Here is a 21,023-nt window from a genome sequence, read left to right on the forward strand (position 1 = left end):
TTATATATATAAAAAGTTTTATATAAAACAAAGGTAAATGGTGCCCCCTTGTGCTTGCAAGTGGGTACTGCTAGATGATTGCAGTTTTTACTAATGTCCAGAGATGAAGAAAAAAAACGGAACTGGCCAATAATCTGTCGATTATTTTTTGGATTAATATTTGGATAGCAAACGATGCTTGCTAAAATATATTTTTACAGAATTTGAATCAGGTAAGGCTAAAACTATGTCGCTTTGAGGAGCTCTGGGCAGAACAGGTTTACAGACAAATGCGTTTTCTTTTCATTTAAATACAAAATGCGCATTTTGTATTTAAAATACGCAATACTGCATGCTCCATTTAATGATTAACCGAATACTAAATTAGTTGACATTTATTCCTCTTTTTCTTTAAACTAGATTCTTATTTTCACTACAAGTTCAAACGACCGTCTCCAGCCCTCGGTGGTTAATAGCTCATTCATTCGAACATTTCTAAGGATAAACTTCCTCACAGGCGCCATTTCACCTCCTACATCAGGCGGCAGGAACCACAGCAGCAGCAGGTAGAATTAAAAACACTTTTATTCAACTGTCTTTCTCTCAACTTTGTCCATACGGGTATTAGTGTGCCTGTTATCCTTAAAGCTCCAGTTCAATCTTCACATCCATCTTCGACTTAAAGGGCTCCAGCAGGGGGCGTATTTCTTCAGACAGGAACCTCACAACCTGGAGGACAGAAAAAAAAGGGAGGGGAAAAAAAAAACTTCGCTTTGTGAACATGTTCCGAGGCAAGGTTTCTGAAACTTCGCTGTCCAAAATAAAAGCAGCAGGTCGAAGAATCATGCAGCGTCACGTTGGCCGTCTAACACACTTGCTGTGGGGCGCGGCCGATGAAGGTGCTGGGGTCCAGCAGGGCGTCCAGCTGGCCCAGGACGGGGGTGAAGTAGGGGTCTCTCTGGACTCTGGCCAGCAGGTCATTGTCGCCTCCTTCCTGTTTCACTACAGCCGCCGCCTCCTGGGACAGAACCCGGATCTTCTCGTGGCAGTCCTGGAGGGAAACAAGAACGGTATCCCTGATAACCAGGGCAGTCTCAAGTCGTCAGTTTTTAACTACAGATAAAGACGATCCGAGTTTCCAAACCAGCCTGGGCCTACGGATCAAATGTCACCGTCCTCCTTGTAAGTGTATCGATATCCGATATTAATATTGCTGTTATGGCCAATAACTGATATTTACCGGTACTGGATGTATTTACACTTTTAACACCATGAAAAAAATAAACAACTACTTCGCTCACCCACTGCACCGCTTTTCTGTTTCCGTGAAGCTACCCACAAACCTATGCTGCGTCACTTTCTAATCAAATACCACATGGTCATTCCAGAAACAAATGGCAACAAGATGGAAATAAATATCAGTTCTTAATATTGGCCCAACTTTATTTATCGGGTCGATGTGTCAAAGAAAATTACTAGCATCGGCTTTCTGGCTTGAAGCGATTAATTGTATTTATAGTGACGAATCACTTATTGAAATAATTGTCAACTAATTAACTAATCAATAAATTGTTAATAATAAAAAAAAAACACCTTTCTGTAAATGTGTTAAATCCAAAACTCCTCAAGTGGCATTATTTTAGCTTCAGCCGGTTAAAATTCTGTAAAAAATAAAAAAATTACATAAAAACAATTATAATCTCTTACTGAGCACTTTTTGCTATTCAATCATCTAAAAAACTCCCAAAAAACTCCAGATCTGCCTTACAGTATTGATGTCAAGCAGAAATCACTGAGCTTTTCACGTTGATGTTACAAGTTTTTTTTAACCCTTCGCTAGGAATGGTCAAACGCTCCCTAAAGAAAGCTGTTATTGTATTAAGAAAATATTTATTTTCTTATTTTAAAAAGCAATTGAATTATTTGTTTGTTTGGATATTTGAATGTATTTTAATTAGCACTAAAAATACTGTATATACTTAAAAGAAATCTGCAGATGACAATTTTAAAATCAGATTGATTGTCGATAAGTAAAATAATCGTTCTTTGCAGCCCGAATCGGCTAATTGCTAGAGCCGATATTTCATGCTTCGCTAACCTGCAAGCCAGAACCGCCAAGTTAAGCTTCACCTGCCACACCAGTATAATCAAGAAATGACTGGAAAAGAATTGTGTTGGATAACTTACAAATAAATAAATTGTGAATTCCTTCAGGTTGTCTTTATCTGATGATCAGAAACGCCGTCCTACCTGTCTGTTCCCTCCAGCCTTCACCATGGCCATAATGATGTTCTCCGTGGCCATGAAGGGTAGCTCGTGGCGGATGTGCCTCTCGATGACCTTCGGGTAGACCACCAGACCCTCTGTGATGTTCTGCAGGGTGCTGAGGACGATGTCTGCGGTCAGGAAGGACTCTGGGAGGGAGATCCTCCTGCGAGTCAGCGAAAGAGAAGTGTAGTGATTGTTTTAGCTAGTCTACAGTGAGATCTGTTGCATGTGTTGGTAATGACACCTGTTGGCGCTGTCGTCCAGCGTCCTCTCCAGCCACTGGACCGACGCCGTTTGCAGTGGGTCGGCCATTAGCGCCACCAGGTGCCGAGCCAGGCTGCAGCAGCGCTCTGCCCGCATCGGGTTCCTCTTGTAGGGCATGGCACTGGAACCTGCAGCGAGGGAGCAACGACTTCTTAAACTTTAAACTATCTTAAGCTTTCATTTCTGGACAACTTCCTGCTGTAACATGCAAAACACACCGATCTGCTCTTTCTCAAAAGGCTCCTCTATTTCCTTCAGGTTGGCCAGCAGACGGATGTCCGTACAAATCTAAAGAGCAGTTTGAAGAGGAGAATCAACGTCATTTACATGTGAAAACCACTAGGTGGAGACATTTATGTCCTCCGTAATACCTTGTGGACAGTAGAGCCCAAACTGGCCAAGTTGGACAGAGAGTCGACGTCCACTTTACGGCTGTACGTCTGTCCGGTCACCAGGTAAGCTCTGAGGACAAGGACAAAGACGTTAATGTCCAGAGACGGTCGATGTTCTCGGATCAGGGTTTGGATCATAAAGCTGCTGTCAGGACGTTCATCAGGACGAGATGAAGACTGTGGAGGTGAGAGCGGTCTTCTAATGTTTCGCAAACACAACATAATTTAATACAGCGGACAAATAAAAAAGGAAAAATGAGCCGCCTCTATAGCTTAATCTTCACATTACATCAGTTATTGATGCCAAGTTAAAAAAAACAAAAAAAAAACATAAAAATATCTTACTTTTTGAATCCAGCCATTTCTGTCACCTTCCTGTCCAGCTCCTCCACCTGATGGCACAAAAACGCCACGAATGCCATCAAATCTCTTCCGTCGCCTGCTGCTCCAGCGACCCTCATCTCTCCTACCTTATCGTGGTCCCCCTGAAAAAGCTGCAGGAAGCTAGCCTGGGTCCCGGTCGTCCCCTTGACCCCCCGGAAACGCAGGTCGTCACGGGCTCGCTGCAGGTTCCGCATGTCCATCGCCAAGTCCTGCAGCCAGAGGCACGCCCGCTTCCCTACGGTGGTGAGCTGGGCGGGCCTGGGGCGAGGAGGAGAGTTGAGGAGGGGGAGCAAAGGTTTGCGACGGAGAAAAGTAAAAACTTGGAGAAAAACATGTGGACGGGCTCACTGGTAGTGTGTGAAGCCAAGCGTAGGAAGGTCTTTGTATTTCTCTGCGAAGTTTGCCAGCCTGTCGATGGCCCTCGCCAGCTGGAGGAAGATTCAGTTGTTACATAAACACGTGGATGTCACGTAAAGTTCAAATCTGGCGTTAAATAAGCGCAGCTCTTCATTCCGGCTCGCCGATTTGCTACCAAACAGCTGAGATGCACAGCTGGGTGGGGGCGCTTGTTGCAAGACCGACATCTGAGCCTCACCTTAGGGAGGAGGATGTCAAAGCCGTCGCGCAGCATAATGAGATCCTGGGGAAAAGATGCAACACGACAAAAATAGGTGGAGAATGTAAATAAACACAGCACGGTTTCCTCTCGGGTTATGCAGTCGGAGAAATACTGACGGTGTTGTCGCCGACATAACAAGACGTGGCTCCCAGGTGGATGATGGGGGCGGCGGAGGGGCAGCAGTGAGCGAAGGTGTGGACGTGAGCCATGACGTCGTGCCTGAGCTTCCGCTCCTCCTCGGCGGCCATGGCGAAGTCGATGTCCTCGGCGTGGCTCTCCATCTCCTGGATCTGAGCGTCCGTGATCGGCAGACCCAATTCCTGAGGGGGAATGACGAGGCAGAGATGTCTCGACGCCAAGCTCCAGTGTTTGGGTTTGTAGAGTTTCGTTCTAATCAGATGTTTACGATTACGGGTGTTTTTGAAGAAACTGAAGGAAAACAGGGTAGGTGAGGTAATGTCGACTGCTGCCACTAGATGTCCCTGACAGCAAGATAAATTTCATATATTATGGTCATAAGACCACATACAAAACCAATCAAATGTTTGTGAGCATAAAGTGTTGTTCTGTGTACACTGAGAGGCTGTCTGAAAACAAGTCAACGTCAACATTAGGCATAAATAAATCATATATCTCCACTTGTCCAAAGTAGTTAAGTACTTCTAAAAGTACTCTCTAGCCACACCTCTGTTACAGGAAGTACGTGCTAAATAGAGTGAGTTTGTTGAACACTTTTCTATTCGTACTCAACACACAAAACACTTTACCACTCACAAATGCGCAGTCATCTTTAGTTTCTGATGTACAGAAGGCAAGAATTGATCAGTGAGGCAAACGCCTCAGTTGTTTGTGAGCATAAAGTTGATCAGCTAAGAAAATGCCTTTCTTTACACTGTAAAGTTTACAAACACTGTCGACATTTGCAGACCTTGTCAATTAGCACTATCCACATCTTCCTTTATGTTTAACCATTATAGCTTCAGTTGCAGCTTTTATTTTCTCCGTGTCTGAGCCAAATGGAGGACAACTGTAGCCTGCAATCTAATTTTACGTCAAATATTGAAACTTCCTTTCTATCAAGCAGCTGATGGCATTATCTTATAGGCCCAAACAACATGTACAGAAACAAAATTATGACATTAATGAGCCTAAGTGAACATTGTCTTTGGAACGCAGCTAGATTGCTGCCTTAGGGGCAGTTAAAACTTTCGCACTAAAACGTCGATTGTTGATATAATACAAACTGCTCTGGTGATAAAGTTGTTGGGAGGAACTTACCGAGAAATGCCAAGGGACGGAAAATGATGGTCAGAACCAGAACAGAACTTTACAACATCAATCAGGTGACGATCACACTACTGACAGATTTAACGAATTTGGACATGGAAGTAAAACAAATTATTGTAAGGTACAAACCTAAACGCCACTGAAAAGGAAAAGTTGTAAAACTGATAATGTATGATTGTACTGTGGAAAATAAATAACTGATGATCCGTAAGATAGTTAAATGCCCAGACCCTGAAACTTTACCATTAATGGAAATCAATGGAAGAACACGCTTATTTTTCCTCCACACCAACAACCTAGCAGTTTGTTGAACTGTCAGCATTACTTGGTTGACCAGAAAAAAACACAAGCAGTTGACTGAAGTTTGGACAAGCATGTGCCGACCTCGTGAGATCTCCTAATATCTTGATGAGTCTGGAATGTTTCTTTTTATGGAGAGTCAATGGGAATCTGATAACGGCTCGATTACATAGGAATGAGCAGCTTGGTCCCATGAGCACACTGCTGAAACCAGCTGGGATCAAAGGTCAGATAGTAGACAGGCCAGTTCTACACATATATCGACTGAACACATGAAACCAAGACAGTTTAAAGCCAAATGCTTAAAAAAAAAAAGGAACTTTGCTAGGCTACAAAGGTCAGAATACAAATATACTTCAAGTGCTGTCTCTGGTTACAGAAAAATACTGTGCTATATTCAAACGGTGCCTGTCCTAGCAACACTACAGTAACCCCAAATAGTGAATGTGAATCTGTGTGTAGGATGTCATGTGAGGCAGCACTTGTGAGAAAGGGTCTGTTAATGTTCACTTCGGCCCCTTCAAAGGGCAACTGATCGAATTAGAAGAGCTCCAGGGTAAAGATGCTGTTGAACTGTGTCCTGTCTGGTCACATGACCTTGGGGAGTATGAGGGGTGTTCATCCAAATATGAACAAAAAAAGCACATTTGGTAAAATGTCAAATAAAGTTAATAAATTTAACTTTATTTAATGCATTCCTCTTACACGTTGTGTGCATACTTGGATAAATTGTGGAAAATGTATCTGATTTTTTTAAAAACTGGGTTAGTAATCTCATGTACTTGTTTTGTTTTTTCTTATCATACTCAATGACCCTTCGTTGATTTTGGGATGAATGTTCAAAGCTCAACACAGTCTGTGAGTGTAGAAACCGGGTCAAGTAATTATTAGTCAGCTAATAAAGAAAAATAGAGAAGTCAGAAACTTTAAACACTCTGCATAAAAGATGAATGACTTTTCATTAGTACAGACAAAGCATCTGCCTAGCGTAAGCATGACATTTCAGTAGAACTTGAGCTTTCCATGTCAGTAGTGTGGATGTGGTTTTTGTGATGTCTCCAAGATGAGACACTCATGTAAAAAAATAAAATAAAATCTTTGGACATGCCAAAAAAAATTTAAAATAATCAAATGGTATCACAGTATCAAATGTGCACAAAGGTAAGGCTGGCACATTTTATTCATGTCATAAATCCCAAACCTGCAATCATGTGACTAAATATAAACAGAATTTGGGAAATTTGCAACCCTTCTTATCCACTGAAACGTGTGCAGTCGGCTATGATAACACTTATGGATGACTTTCCCAGAAACAAAATCTATTCAATCAACATCAACAGTGGAAAAGACAAATGAGGCACATGCACCGTCCTGATAAAAGTACAAGGATATGAAGAGATAGTGATCTGTTAAAACTGCCAGAAAAAAAGTAATTGGTAATGTTTTGGTCGACCCAAAGCTAATAAAGACGTTCTTGATTTGTCAGCATAACAAATTTGAAAAGCCAGACAAAAATAACCTGCATAAACACAAAATGGCATTTGGATGCATGTCTTATGCAAGATTTTTAAATTCTACTTTGCAGAACTGATTTTAATTCAGACACTTTTTGAACATGAGAGACTAAACAGTAAGTCTGGACTTTGAGTAGGCCACTCAAACAAGTTTGTCATTTTGTTCCTTGTAGAGACTAAGATAACTGAATTTATGGTTCCATCTTACAGGCCATGGAGCAATTAAACAGCCTCAACCATCATAGCAGTTTAATTACCATCATATATATTAAAATTAACTGGATGATTTATGATGACAAAAGCAGGTGGAGGCAAAGACTTTCTTGAAGAATTACTGGGTTAGGCTTTAGATGACTAATTTCTACTTTTCATTTCTTTGTTATGAATCCTCATAACTCATTAACTGGGAATTAATGAGTGTGCTAGACAACTATTTAAGATTAAACCGCATAATAAAACTAATAAATGTAATCTGTTTAGAGTTTCCTGTATTATTTCTGTGTATAGTCTTTGCATTATTAATCACAGAGGCATTTATCCAGTTACTATTTTTATGTAGATGGCCAAAAGTATTTGTAGTCCAGCAGTATTTCCGTATGTGCTGCAGCCACGGTCCTCCACTATATTTAGACCGGGAAATTTGAGAGGTCTGTGAAGGTCGCAAGCTTCAAAAGTTCACAAGTCGTTCAAAGTGGGACAAAAAGCGAAGTAAAGAAAAAGCGGGTCAAACCTTCTCGGCTTTGGCCAGTAGGATCCACAGCTTCCTCCAGGTTGTGAATTTTTTCTTGTCGCTGAAGTTATAGGCCATTTCCTTGCTTGCATATCTAGACACCAGCGGAGAGCGGTACTTCATGAACTCCTCGTCTCCCTCCATGTTTGCCGGACGAGGATGTTAAAAGAAAACCGTCTACCCGAAGCTTTTTGCATAAAACCACCAGGCGGCTTCCACGCCTTTCCTCGCATGGATCCCTCCCGTTCCGCTTTGTCTTCTTCTTCTTTCGCTGGTGGATGGCCGACAGCTTACAGGTGCAATACCGCCACCTTCTGATTTGGAGTACGAACCACAACGCAAATATTCGACAGAAATTGTTATAATTTTATGAACTGAAAGAACTCTCTACTTAAAACATTATCAGAATTTAAACTACGTACTTCTACTAAATTAACACCGTAAGACACAGTGTTGCAATAGTACAACAGCTCCACTCCAAACAAAATAAAGTTTTTGTTTTCTCTCCAAACTTAGATTAAACCCCATTGGTCAAGTCTTAGAAAGCTATAAATTTCCCCCTTCCCCCAAATTCTTCCTCTCCACAGGGTCATAAAATACAACTTGAAAAACTTTGTCTGAGGAAAGTAAGTAAATTGTCTATTCAAATATTTTGGATGATCATTGCAATGTCATGCGTAACTTTGTACAACACATATACACAATTGGAAATAATTTTGGAATCTGTTCAAGGCCGATCTGTGCCAATGATTTACATATTATGTTATAGTAGTAAGTATGATAGATAGTCTTAGTAACTAAGTTAAGAAATTTAAATAGTAATAATAATAATAATAATAAAATGTTATCTAGAACTTAATACCAAAGATATTTCTGATATCTTGGGCTTTTAATTATTAAATAATATATATTATAGATATGACAACATATAATAAAAAAAATATACTAAATTAAAGTTTAAATAAATTTGAAAAAACCCCGAAATAAATAAAATGTGAAAAGGGAAATAATAATAATAATAATAATAATAATAATAATAATAATAATAATAATAATAATAATAATAATAATAATAATAATAATAATAATAATAATAATAATAATAATAAACTCAGCAATTGAGCAATACTTTTAACTAACCCAAAGTGAAACTTGACATTGCAACAACTCTTATTATAGTACATTTAGTTAAGGTCGGTGTTTTGTATTTATTTTACTTTCTTACATAAATTCACAAATATCGTTTCATTATATTTTTTTGTCCCTGATCTCGCAAACGACTGACTGCGAGTATCCGAACTTGTTAACTTTTAGCCTTGTTGTTCTCAGAAAAGCCCGTGTCCAAGGACAGCTTGAGCAGACGCCACTCACAACATGGAAGACGCGCCGACGTCACCGTTGGTGGTGAGGTCGAATCGCGACTCTTGGAGACGCTGTACGGCATACCGAGATGTCTTGGGCAAAACGAACCCCCTAGCAACGGCCAAGCGGTAATGCAGCTAAAACACGTAAAATGATGGCAACGAACGCTTATAAAAAATGCCTCAACGGTGTTATTGTGTTTTAAAGAAGTGCACACAGAATATGTTAGGCTTGGACTTTTACTGTTTTGTGGTTTTGCCGTGTCTTAATTGGCGCATATCGATACTAATTTCTGTGTTTCATGTTAGCAAATATTAGTGTTATATCTCCTTACTGCTATCTGCTATTTATAGGAGCTTTCAGGTGTTACATAAGATCCCGTCTTGTGTTAATATTTATATGTATGAGTGCCTCTTTCTGCCTTGTGTTATTTCTGACTGCAGGGGTTATATAATTAATTGTGTTTGTATGTTATGCAGCACCTGGGGACAGCAGCCAGCTGTAAACAGAAGAGTCCGCCCTCTCTCCCTCTCTTGCTCTTATTTCTGACCCTCCCTCTCTCTCTCTCTCTCTCTCTTTCTCCGTCTATCCTTCCTTCCATCAGTCCTCCTAACTGCAGTCTGTGTACAGGTCCATTCTGCTGCTGCTGGAGTGAGTAAGAGGAACATTTCCCCCTCTTTGCCTCAAAAAAAAAAAGAAAGAAAGAAATGACGAGACATCCTTCTGGAGCTGCAGAGGCAGGGGTGGATTTGGCATCCAGTTTCCTGCATTGCACAATGTTTCCCGTCTGCTTGGAGAGATAAAAAGAAGAAGAAGAAGACAAAGGAGAAAGCGTTGGTGGACAAGGAGAAAGTGGTACATTGAAGAGGGGTTAATGTGAGGAGGAAGCTGTGGGAGATACAGCAGATTACAGAGGAGGGCTGAGGGGCATGAGGGACGAGTGGGAGTCAAGAAACTGAGGATGAAGTGAGTAACACTGCAGTAGAATGAGGCTTAAAGTGAAAGCAGGAGCCGAGAAGCAGGCCTGTGTACGCCACTTCGCTTTCTGAAGAAGCCAGAGGAAAGGAATCCACCGTGGAGGCGAGAAGGAGACGTAGGAGGGGGCCCGAGGAGGAGGAAGCCAGAGGTTCAACGCTCAAGATGGCTGCTGTGTCCTCTGCCTCTGACACCGGTAAGTGTTTTTTTTTCCTTCTTCTCTCTCTCTGTCTCTCTCTCTCTCTCTGCTGGAACAGGTGCCACATCATCAACCTTCATTTGACCACACCGTCCCTGGGAAAACTCTCAGCTCTGTTTCTTTCCCAGTTTCCTCTAAATAGGGAAACTGTTGCGCCGCTTGGAATTAGCTACATGCACAGAAAGTCTCATCAGCAGTCCTCTGCGGGAGGAAATCAATGAAGTTCCCCCCCGGCTCCTCATCTCCTCATCCTCTCGGGGCGTTCGTCGCTTCTCCTGCCAGCTGCTGAGCATCCACATTCAGCTCTGATGCTATTTCATCAAAATTTCTCCTTGACTTATAACTCTTCACTCAGGGCATATGATAATCAGCCCACTGCTGCTGATTATCATATGCCCCGATAATATGATATTATCGGGGCATATGATAATGCCACACCTGAATAGCAGGTAGCTACACCTGCTATTCATTCTTCATACAACCTTTTGTGTCTGGAGGACGGCACTTAGTCTTCTTCTGTGAAGGTTGACTCAAAGGTTTCTACCTCCCTACGTTAGCCCTGTGTTATGCTCTCTTCTCTTCAGTTCACCACACAGGTTTTTTTAATATATTTTGGATCTGGGGGCTGAGGTGGTCCTGTGCTGTTGAACCATTTCTGTGGTAATTTGGATCTTTCAGATGATTGACTGAAGATTCGATGCGAGTTATTTTCCGTCGCTCACAAGATTTGTATTTTACGATTTCACGCTCTCTTTGGACCTACTGGAGAAAAACAGGGCCGTTTCTAGCTTTTTGGGGACCCTAAGCGAGAAATTGTTCGGAGGACCCTAGTGTCGTGACAGAATCTGAATAAGCAGGTCTGGACGTTTGACGTTCATTTAGTACCGCGAAACGTCACAAAGCTACGTTCTGTCCTAATTTGTTTGTTAGAACAAATTCTAACAATTATCCGAGGCTAGCTAGCAGGACAAATCATTTTGCTAACAAAATTTTATAAAAGCGTTGCATCTTTTCTTATCTAGCCCACATCACCAACAAATGTGTTACCTTTAGCCTTTTTCTTCCTCTACTTCATTTTCTTCCGTTTTTCCGGACCACTAATACAATCTTTTTTGGATGCCCGTTTTCTGATTTACTTTTCTCGCTATTGAGAATGATGGGTACCAGTCAATCGTTCCGTTCAAGCCTGTCGGAGGTTCGTTATACTGTTCTGTGTATAATAGTAGGATCCAACAAATATTACATAATAATTGCAAAAGAAAACCGCCAGTCAACATTAATCTTTGCAGTTTATTTCATTTACATCCTTCGTTTATTTTTTATGCATACCCAAGATCTAATAAATATTTGAGATAATTACAGATAAAGACAGGACATTTTAATTTTCCTGAGGAAAAAATAGATATTTTGAAGCGATTATTGTGGGTACCAATAACTGAGGCAGCAGTGGTTTATTCAAAATCATTCAATCTCATTTTTCTCTATGCCAATAGGAGACCACCGGGGCCGCCACCCCCCTGAGCGCCGGCTGCTGATCCTCGGCGGGCCCCGATCGGGCAAGACCTCCTCCGCTAACACCATCCTCGGAGACGAGATGTTCGACGCCGGGACGGAGACGACCCACAGCAACGTGGGCCAGATGGAGATCTACGGCCGACGGGTCACGGTGGTCGACACCCCGTCCTGGGCCGTCCCGGCCGACCCCGAGGACGACGATGAGCGCAACACGGACGACAACGCCGGCGCCGAGTCGGACAGCCCGGCTCGCCCCCCGCCGAGCCTGGACAGCGAGGGCCCCTGCATGGGCGCCATCCTGTGCCCTCCCGGACCGCACGCCATCCTGCTGGTGGTGTCCATCAGCCAGCCGTTTGGTGACAGGGAACAGAAGGCCGCAGAGGAGCAGCTGGGGGCTCTGGGTGGAGGGACCTGGAGGTACTGCATGGTCCTCTTTACTGGAGTGGACAAGCTGCCCAAAGGCGTGTTCATCGAGGAGCACATATCCAACACTGGAGAGGCCCTGCAGTGGCTGGTGGAGAGATGTGGAAGCAGGTAGGGCCATAGTTGGAGTCGGAAGAGATCAGTGACTGTTTAGTTTAGAGCAGAGGTCTGTCGAACGAGCGTTGTCATTCCACAAATCTGGCCTTAAGGAAGCCCCAACAAGCCCGGCTTACCAGAACGGTGTAGATGATGTAACCACATGGAAGAAGATGCTTTAGTTTGATGAGGCAAAGACTTGCTAAATATGGTAGGAAACAAACACTGCACAGTTTGCACAGACCCTTCTGTTGGTGAAACTTGGTGTTGGCAGCCCAAAGCTGTGGGGAATCTTCAGCAGAGACAGGGAATCTCGTCTGAGTTGGATGAGATTCCCTCTTCCCTCAGCTGAGAGGTAATCTCGTCTCGGGGACAAAAACCTGTTAGAGGCGCAAGAAGAAATGAGACGACGACTCCAAACCCCTGAATGCAAATTCACGCCACACTTTTTGCATTTTTTTATTTGTGAAAAAACAGGTTTGGAAAATGAGATATTCGTATCTTTTCACAGGTACCATGCCTTTGATAACACCCTTAAAGACTCGGAGGAAAACACCCAGGTACCTGAGCTAATGGAGAAGGTGGAAGAACTGGTCACCGACAACCAAGGTTTGCGGCTATGACTTATTACTCCGTTATAAATAGTAGCACCTCTTATGCAGTATTTATGCGGCTTCTCTGAACATTGCATTATTAATCCAGACACCATTTGTGTTGCGGAGCTGACCTAAAATGACTCGGTGAATTATTCATCGATTCCTTCACGCAGGCTGGTACTTTGAGGTGAATGAATTGATTTTGCTGGAGGAGGAGCAGGCCCGGAGAGCGCTGGAGGAAGAGCGGATGAGGATGGAGGAGCACGCCCGGCAGAGGGAGCAGATGATCGGAGGACCTCCCCGAGGTGTGTGTGTGTGTGTGTGTTCAAGAGGGTAAAGTGAACATGTGTTGTTAATGCTGCTCAGGCGGAAACAACAGACCAGATGGGTGCTTAAGGGGGTGGGGGGACCTTGATGTTTGATTCTGCTTACATTTGTGCTTTTTTTTCTTTCTTTTTTTACTGGGTCTCCAGAGTTGAGGCTGCTGTTGCTGGGTTGGAAGGGCGTCGGGAAGAGCTCGGTGGGGAACTCCATCCTGGGCCGTCGCTTCTTCGAGTCGGGCCAGGAGACGGAGCTGTGCCTTAGGAGGCAAGCGCTGGTGTGCGGCCGCCGGGTCACCATCGTCGACACCCCGGGCTGGGACTGGTTCTCGGTGAGCCGGACCCCCAAGCGGATCCGGCAGGAGTCGCAGCGCGGGGCCGCCCTCCTGCGGCCGGGGCCCCACACGCTGCTGCTGGTCCTCCCCGTCGTCTCGTCGCTCACGGCCAGGAAGAGGCGGACGCTCCTGGCGCACATCGAGACTCTGTTCGGAGACAACGCCTGCCTCCACACCATGGTGCTGTTCAGCTGCGGCGACTGGCTGGGACACACGCCCATCGAGGAGCACATCCTCCGGGGAGGACGGGAGCTGCAGAGACTGCTGGAGTACTGTGGGAACTATTACCACGTGCTGGACAGTAAGACGCCCGGCAAGGACAGGAGCGTGTCGCTGCTTCTGGACAGGATAGAGGAGATGATCAGGGAGAACGGCGACAGGGCCTTCCTCCCCATCCAGACCGAGTGGCGTAAGTCTCACCGTTTCATTCTCTGAGTTCACCGGTGTTCTTCTTGCCACAAAGGAAAAAATGGGCAGCTACCATACAGATTTCTTCTACTTTTGCTTCTTTGTCACAATCGACTCTTTATAACCACCAAACAAATTTTATATCAAAGACAACTAGGACAAGATGTGAAAAAATCACTACAGGCCTTTTTTGCTCCAGTTAAAACAGAGTTCATGATAAAAATACAAGAGCGAGGCTGGGAGAAAAAAAGATCACAGAGACCTGTCTTGTATTTAATATCTGATTGTTTCGCTAGGTGTTTGGTGAAAACGTTTGATGATAATAAAAAGTGTAACTTTGAAGAAGGTAACAGTTGTTACACGTGGTGGAAAAGTAACAGAGCAGCATTTCAGAACGATTGTCAAACCTTGTGGTGGTAGTGGGATGGCTCGGTGCTGCTTTGATTTTGGCATAAGCAGTGGAACTATCAGTTGAGTGTATTTTTTAAAAATGTGTCAATATTTACTCATGAACATTAGCTTGTAAAGTACATGAGATCAAAGTGAGGTGGCTGATTTCCATCTCTAGCCCACTGGCAGATTGGTGTTAAAAACAACACCAAAAAAAGAAGAAGAAATGGAGCAAATGTAATACGGCACTACTTAATAAAAAGTGTAAGGAATACTTTAAAACTTTTATAGTACATGTTTAGATAGCGTGATAAATTGGCTGGTCAATAAATTGGACCCAATTTCCTTAATTTTGGGAGACAGGCGATCGGTCCATACTTATATGAGAAACCGATCTCATCCTCCGATCTTATCTCGCTCTGCAAAGGTGTGAAAATCAGCCACCATCCCCTTTCGCTCTGCCATGAGAGTACCGGCCATCAGTTTCAAGGTTTCCCCCAGAAAACCTGCTAAGCCCGGTGGTTGGGTGTTAGGGCAGTCGCTCATCCACCGGCCTGTCGTTGTTCTGAGTTAAAACATGTTTAAAATTGATACGAAATTTGAAAAAATCACTTGATAATTATGTGTTATTGAAAGATTGGAAGATTAACACCTAAACACCAACTATAAAGTCTTAAAAAATGCAAATATTTTAGAAGACTTAAATAAATAATGCATAGCCTGGTGGCCCGCCAGGCTTATAATACACTGAGGGAAACCCTGAATTTGCTCAAGCACACGTAGTTTACTAAGGATAATAATACAAAGCACACCTGCAAGCCCATATCTGCATGGCTAAGAAAAACAAAACACTGGATTTATCCCAAAGGGAAATTAAATGTGTCTTAAGTCTCATAATGGGTATTGCAGTTGGACCCAGAATGCGGGCAGAGACGGAGGCAGGAGACGTAATGTAGCGACTTCAAGAACTTACAGGCGTGCACAGGGGAAATCTAGACTTGGTGCTGATAGACAGGCAATGCAAAATAACCTAAGTGGTGCGGGAGAACAGCGAGCAGAGAAATAAGTAATGGAAGAATCCAGCAGTGAGTGAAAGAAAAGAAAGAGCTTGATTAGTTGAAAAGTGGCTGACTGGGAAACAGGGTGCAGCTGGGAGAGGAGACCAGGGAGGCAGGCTGAGGGAAAGAGGCTAATGAACATGATAGCAACTGAGGAGGAAGAAAGGAATAACAAAAGTGAAGCATTGATCGAAGGAAAATCAAGAATAAACAAAGCTGAAAACAGAATAATCTAGGTTGAGCATGAATAAAAAAAGAGGACATAGTCAAAATAAAACCCCAGAAAAACCCAAACGCTCCAGGATCATCACTGTCTGGAGTTGTTGTGGATATTTGCGCTGTGGGCAGAAAGCTTCTCCTGTAGCAGCCAGTCTTCCAGTGACTCTAAGGACATCTCTGACTGAAGACTGTGGCGGTTGCTACACGACTGTCGTGATATGCCAACGGCTCAATTTCGAGCAGCAGAGAGGATATTCCATCCTTTAATTCTCCGTCTGGCTGTATGGTTAGAACGCCGAGCAGAGAGACATTGGAGTCGCGGATCTGATGTTTCAGGGAGGCCCAGTCCCGATCGGGATGCTTTGGCATTGGCTTAAACATTCTGCCTCAAAACGCCCCGAGACGATGATAAATTAAAAATAGCCCTGCAAAGAAGAGTGTGCCCAAAGTCTTTGACAGCAATGTAAAAGATTCACTGCCTGCTGCTGCAGGTAAGGACGGTCTACAAGCAGTTATTGGGTATGGCAGGCAATTAATTTTTAACGGTGTTTTACTTTAGTAAATGAAAGCATCTTGTGAAAACTGTTTTTTTATATTCATTGTTGCCTTTATTTGATATTAAAATGACTTTGATGATCTGAAACATTTAAGTGTAGAGGGGAATAAATGTTGATTCTGATTTAGAACTTCGAAGGTTTCGGGATTGTTTGGACACCGTTTTTATCACCAACTTTGTTGCCTTTTAGAAATGACCTTTTAAATTTGGCTTGAAGCCCTTCTGCTATGATTTCAGCCCTCTTAGCAGCAGACCAGTTGTTTCCGTCGGAGGCAGGACTGGTGGAACATTTCAACCCGCCGCCCAACTCGTTCCTTCCTGCTCCTAAACTTCTTTCTGTCATTCAGCCATAATCTTTCACAAGCGTAGATGTGCACCACATAGAAGCCTTCGACTGCATTCAAAACGTAGCTGCCTCTCGCTTTCAAATTGAACGTTGATAGAAGGCCGAACTTCAACCTTCACCTGTAATCTGATGGGAAATTCACAGGGAATCATCTGGGCACGTTTTGAGTCACCACATGACATTTGGGTTTCTACATCCTTTCTGTTTTCTTGCAGATGCATATTCAGTGGCTCCCCTGATAAATATTTCTATACAGAGTTAAAACAAGCAACTTTTATTGGAGCTAGCGTAATCTAAAAAATGTACAGAAGTTGAACTTTTATTCTTAGTACATTATTTATTGGTGTAGAAACATTTTTTTTGTAAGAAATCATTTTAAGAATAACAAATTTACCAGTGGCACAATGTCTGGCACCACTATTCGTAGAATAGAAGGCCCCCTTTCCCAACTGAACGGCCCTTATGAGTTGATTTGGATATTTGTTTTGGACTGTTAGCCTGTTGGAACACCCAGTTATGTCCCACTCTCAGTTTACCACCAGATTTCCTTTATATAAAAGGAAATTGTATTTCAAAGAGCCTGAACATGAAGGGTTCAGGCGCTAGAGAAGCAGTCCATAACATCAAGTCAAGTCAAGTTTATTTGTATAACACAATTCAGCAGCATGTTATTATGAATCACAGGCAATTCAAAAAGTGTTTTTGTTTTTTTTTTAGCTTTCAGTTAAAGGAACTCCATGTTTCAGCATCTTTGCAAATTTCTGTAAGTTTGTTCCAGATTAGTGGAGCATAGAAGCTGAGTGCTATTTCTCCCTGTTTGGTTCTGATTCTGGGGATGCAGAGCAGACTAGAACCGGGAAACCTGGGTGGACTGGGAGGTTGATACGACGACGACAAATCTTTGACGTATTAATGTATGCAAGTTGTTCAGTGATTTCACTAACTAAAGTATTGTGAAGTTTATACAATGAGCTACAGTGTAAAGATTTCAGAACTGGGATGAGTTTGGATGAGTTTCTTTAGATCCTACTGAAACATTAGTCCTCTAATCCTGAAAATGTTCGTCGGGTGATAGAAGGCCGACTTTGCAACTGCCTTTATGTGACTCTGAAGGTTCAGGTCTGAGTCCATCACTACACCCAGATTTAGGGCCTGATCGCTAGTCTCTAGCTGTAATAACTGAACCAGATTGATGTCTAACCCATTTAGACTGGCTGTTTGGAAACCCATTTAGTTTCCACCGAAAGGAAATTCAGTTTGTGTTACGTCTTGCTAAAGCCTATAAAAACTAACGTTGTTTTTTTTCGTTTGGCAGTGAGCGAGGAGAGCTCTTATTCCTCGGACAACACCGAACCGGAGGACGACTGCCGGGGATGCCAGCTGCAGTGACGAGGCGCCCCAAAGAGGAGGGGTGGGCAGTGTTCCCCGTCTTTGTCTTCAAGTAGACCCCAAGCATCACCTCATGTAACTTTCACCTCATTTAAAGTGTCCCTCAGTAATTCTGAAGAGATTCAGGGAAGAACAAAACAAACGTGTTAGCAACCAGAATTGAGCCATGTAGCTGTTTGTTATAGAGACCATACCCACTGTTCACTTAGCTCAGCCTTTACTAACCGGATCTGAATATCACTAGGAATAAACTCCGTACTCTGCTGCTGTCAAAGAGACGTTATTGTATATCTATCTATGTTCACTCTGAGAATGAAGAGGGGGGGAAAAAAAATTGCAGTCCGAGTGCGATTCCTGATTTCTCGAACTTCAGAAACTGTGCTCCACACGTCGGAGACACAAGCTTTCATCCTGCGTTCACATCCTGGTTATAAAATTTGCCTTCATTAAAGTTTGATTAGGGTCTGCTCAGGTAGTTGAGGGTGGAACTGATCCCTTCAGACTGAAAATACAGCACATTTAGGAAAAAGCTGGTCAACGCTGTTCGCTAAACTTCAAGTGAGTCACATCCAGAGATCCTGAGGGTTCAGATTAGGAGATGCGGTTCTCCTGTGCTAAAAGAACATACGATTACTATTAAATTAATGTAATATAGAGCATATTTTGTTGCTTAGTCTTTCTTCCTCAAGGAGAAGAAGAAAGGAAAAAGGAACGGCTGCCTAGAAACCGTGCAGCCTCAGATCCCAGTGGAGCAGCGAAGGCTACCGTCATGCAACCCCGCGCAAATATTGACAAGGTAGATTCATCTCTGTGCCTCAGCCCGAAACCGTGAGAGCGAGGTACCAAGGAGCTGTGTCCATAAAGCGCTACGCCAAGCTTTTGCATGCTACACAAACTAAATAACCTCATGGACCATTCAAAAGCTCACGCAGGAGCTTTTAATACCTGCTAACCTTTTTCTACATCCACGAGACATCCGCTCCTGACATGCGTGGTGATGTTTTTTTAGCTAGCAGAAAAAAACTATTAAAAGAAATACATAGATATATATATTCAACTGTCCGCGGCATGTAAAGACATCGCATGCGAACAAACGAGTGCCTGAAGAGTTGAAGGCAGCCTCACTTTCTTATCCCTCTGACTCTTGCTTGAAAACAAACCTGTGGCTTTCTCTGGCGTGGCATTCAAATTCCTTCCGCCTTCGTCTGGGAAAGCGGAAGCGAAGGGGGAAGGAAGTTCACAGCACGGAACAGCCGAAAGAAGCCTGTTCAACAAGCGACGGACACCACTGCCAAGGCAGCCAAATCTCATTTTCTATTTACATGACGTGAGGAGAAAAGAGAGAAAATCCCCTGACCCGCCCAGCCCTCTCTGCGTTTCACCGACTCCGCGCTTCTCCTAGTGACGTAGGCTATAGCAGCACTTAGTGTGATGAGCATGCCTTTATAATTTCCTACCAGGATGTGGCGAAACGGTCACCCGAGTCTCGCTCTATAATTGTTAATATGTTGTATAAGCTGTGTATAGCTGTGTAAATACGTGAAAGTGTGAAGGTCTTAGCTGAGCATTTTTGCACTGTGTAACTTCTACCATTCTACTGCAGCCAAAGTGACGTTACGGACTGTGGTGATTATTGTATCGTCATCAGTATTTTGTTCATCCTCTGACAAGAATAAAAAGGTTCAAATATACTAGTGGGTATTTTTTTGCCTGTGATTGTAGTGTTTACTTTGACTTCTAGGTTCAGAGTTTGATGTTTTCTATTGGGAGTTTTATTATGGACCAACACAAAGTAGTGAATAATTGTGAAAACATTTTTATCTTGTCTTTCTCGCTGGAGGTTTCATGTTCTCCGTGTGCATGCGTAGGTTCTCTCTGGGTACTCTGGCTTCCTTCCACATTTGTTAGGTTTAACTGGTTGGTCTAAATTGGTCTTAGTGTATGCCCGGTTGTGTGTCTTTGTGATGGTCTGTGACGTCCACTAGACATAGACACCATCCTACTGGACATTACACAGCAAGTTTAAGCAAGTCTAGACAATGGATGGACGAATTTGTTTCCTGGTGAAATTAAACAACTTAAGTGGGACATGAAATCTTTGAAACATGGTGAAAATAAATACATAATGCATCCAAAATGGTAGAAAATAACTTAGTATTGCTGTCATTTTGCTGTTCCACAGTTCTGGACCAGGAAATTCTGAAAACGGTTCAGATCTTTCTAAGTTTGATTTCAAACTGAGTCATTGTAGGAAGACCAGCACTGTGTTAACGGGAATATTTCTTTGTGGTAACTGTTCAATCTTGGCAGCATTTTGGAGCGAGTTGTTTGGACACTCAGCCAAAACTGCTTTACAGTTATCCATCCTGGAAGGGACATCAGGAACGGAAATGCTTTTCAGCATCGCTTTAAGAAAAGACGTTTCTGATTTTGGCATCGTTCCGTCGATGAAATGATCTACTTTTTAATAACAGACTTAAGGGCAAGTCTTTGTCAAATTCGAGGCCAAATTACAAAACCTAGCTAGTGATTTTAAAAGTTGCTGGGTTTTTATAGATATTGAGAGCTAGTTGTAAAGCACCAGAAACAAAATCATTGTCAGTCAGAAAATAACAGGGGTCACAACCACTAAATAGGAGCTGAGCAAGCAGGATTCCACCAACAGCACATTACAAATGCAATTATCTTAAACAGAAACACAATTTGGAAAACTTCTATAATTGTAGTAGCTTCCTTCTATGAATCCGTACCCTGCAGTATTCAGATAGTCACGTTTTTCGTCCTCTTATCCCCCCACAGTCCCTTTTTTTCCCCAGGAGAAAATTATCTGCATATTTGCTCTGCTCCATTTTCTCTCTGGCACACTTCCACTGAAGTATAGATCTCCCCCTTAAGCTTTCTGGATGGCAGCCCGGGCCAATTACTGCCCGTCCGCCGAGGGCCGGTTGTAAGATGAATGCAAGCATTTTTGTGGGTAATGTTGTTTGGACTTCGCCTACGTCAGCATCCAAACCCAATTCCCTGCAGACATTGTGACAAATGTGCACTTTTGCTTTAGATGCGCGGCTTTAACTACAGCAAGACGTTTCTTTTAGTTAT

The 21,023-nt window shown here is 43.0% G+C and overlaps 2 protein-coding genes across 2 annotated transcripts; one reads left to right on the forward strand and one right to left on the reverse strand.

Moving 5' to 3' along the window:
* Positions 1-546: 546 nt before the first annotated feature.
* On the reverse strand, positions 547-8,010 carry adsl (adenylosuccinate lyase). Its single transcript, XM_005811732.3, has 12 exons — positions 7,738-8,010; positions 4,023-4,226; positions 3,883-3,927; positions 3,636-3,715; positions 3,374-3,545; positions 3,249-3,295; positions 2,883-2,973; positions 2,730-2,799; positions 2,492-2,639; positions 2,230-2,410; positions 854-1,030; positions 547-708 (listed from the first exon to the last, which is right to left on the reverse strand). The coding sequence occupies exons 1-12, from the start codon at positions 7,879-7,881 to the stop codon at positions 622-624; spliced, it is 1,446 nt and encodes a 481-aa protein (XP_005811789.1). The 5' UTR covers positions 7,882-8,010; the 3' UTR covers positions 547-621.
* A 1,133-nt stretch (positions 8,011-9,143) lies between these two features.
* Positions 9,144-19,615, forward strand: LOC102224097 (GTPase IMAP family member 8-like). The gene is made up of 7 exons (XM_005811731.3): positions 9,144-9,227; positions 9,579-10,270; positions 11,767-12,322; positions 12,819-12,916; positions 13,077-13,208; positions 13,377-13,967; positions 17,851-19,615. Exons 2-7 carry the CDS (start codon positions 10,240-10,242, stop codon positions 17,922-17,924), a joined length of 1,482 nt encoding a protein of 493 aa, XP_005811788.2. The 5' UTR covers positions 9,144-9,227; positions 9,579-10,239; the 3' UTR covers positions 17,925-19,615.
* Positions 19,616-21,023: the final 1,408 nt, after the last annotated feature.

Source organism: Xiphophorus maculatus, chromosome 16, assembly GCF_002775205.1.
Source record: "Xiphophorus maculatus strain JP 163 A chromosome 16, X_maculatus-5.0-male, whole genome shotgun sequence".
NCBI lineage: Eukaryota > Metazoa > Chordata > Actinopteri > Cyprinodontiformes > Poeciliidae > Xiphophorus > Xiphophorus maculatus.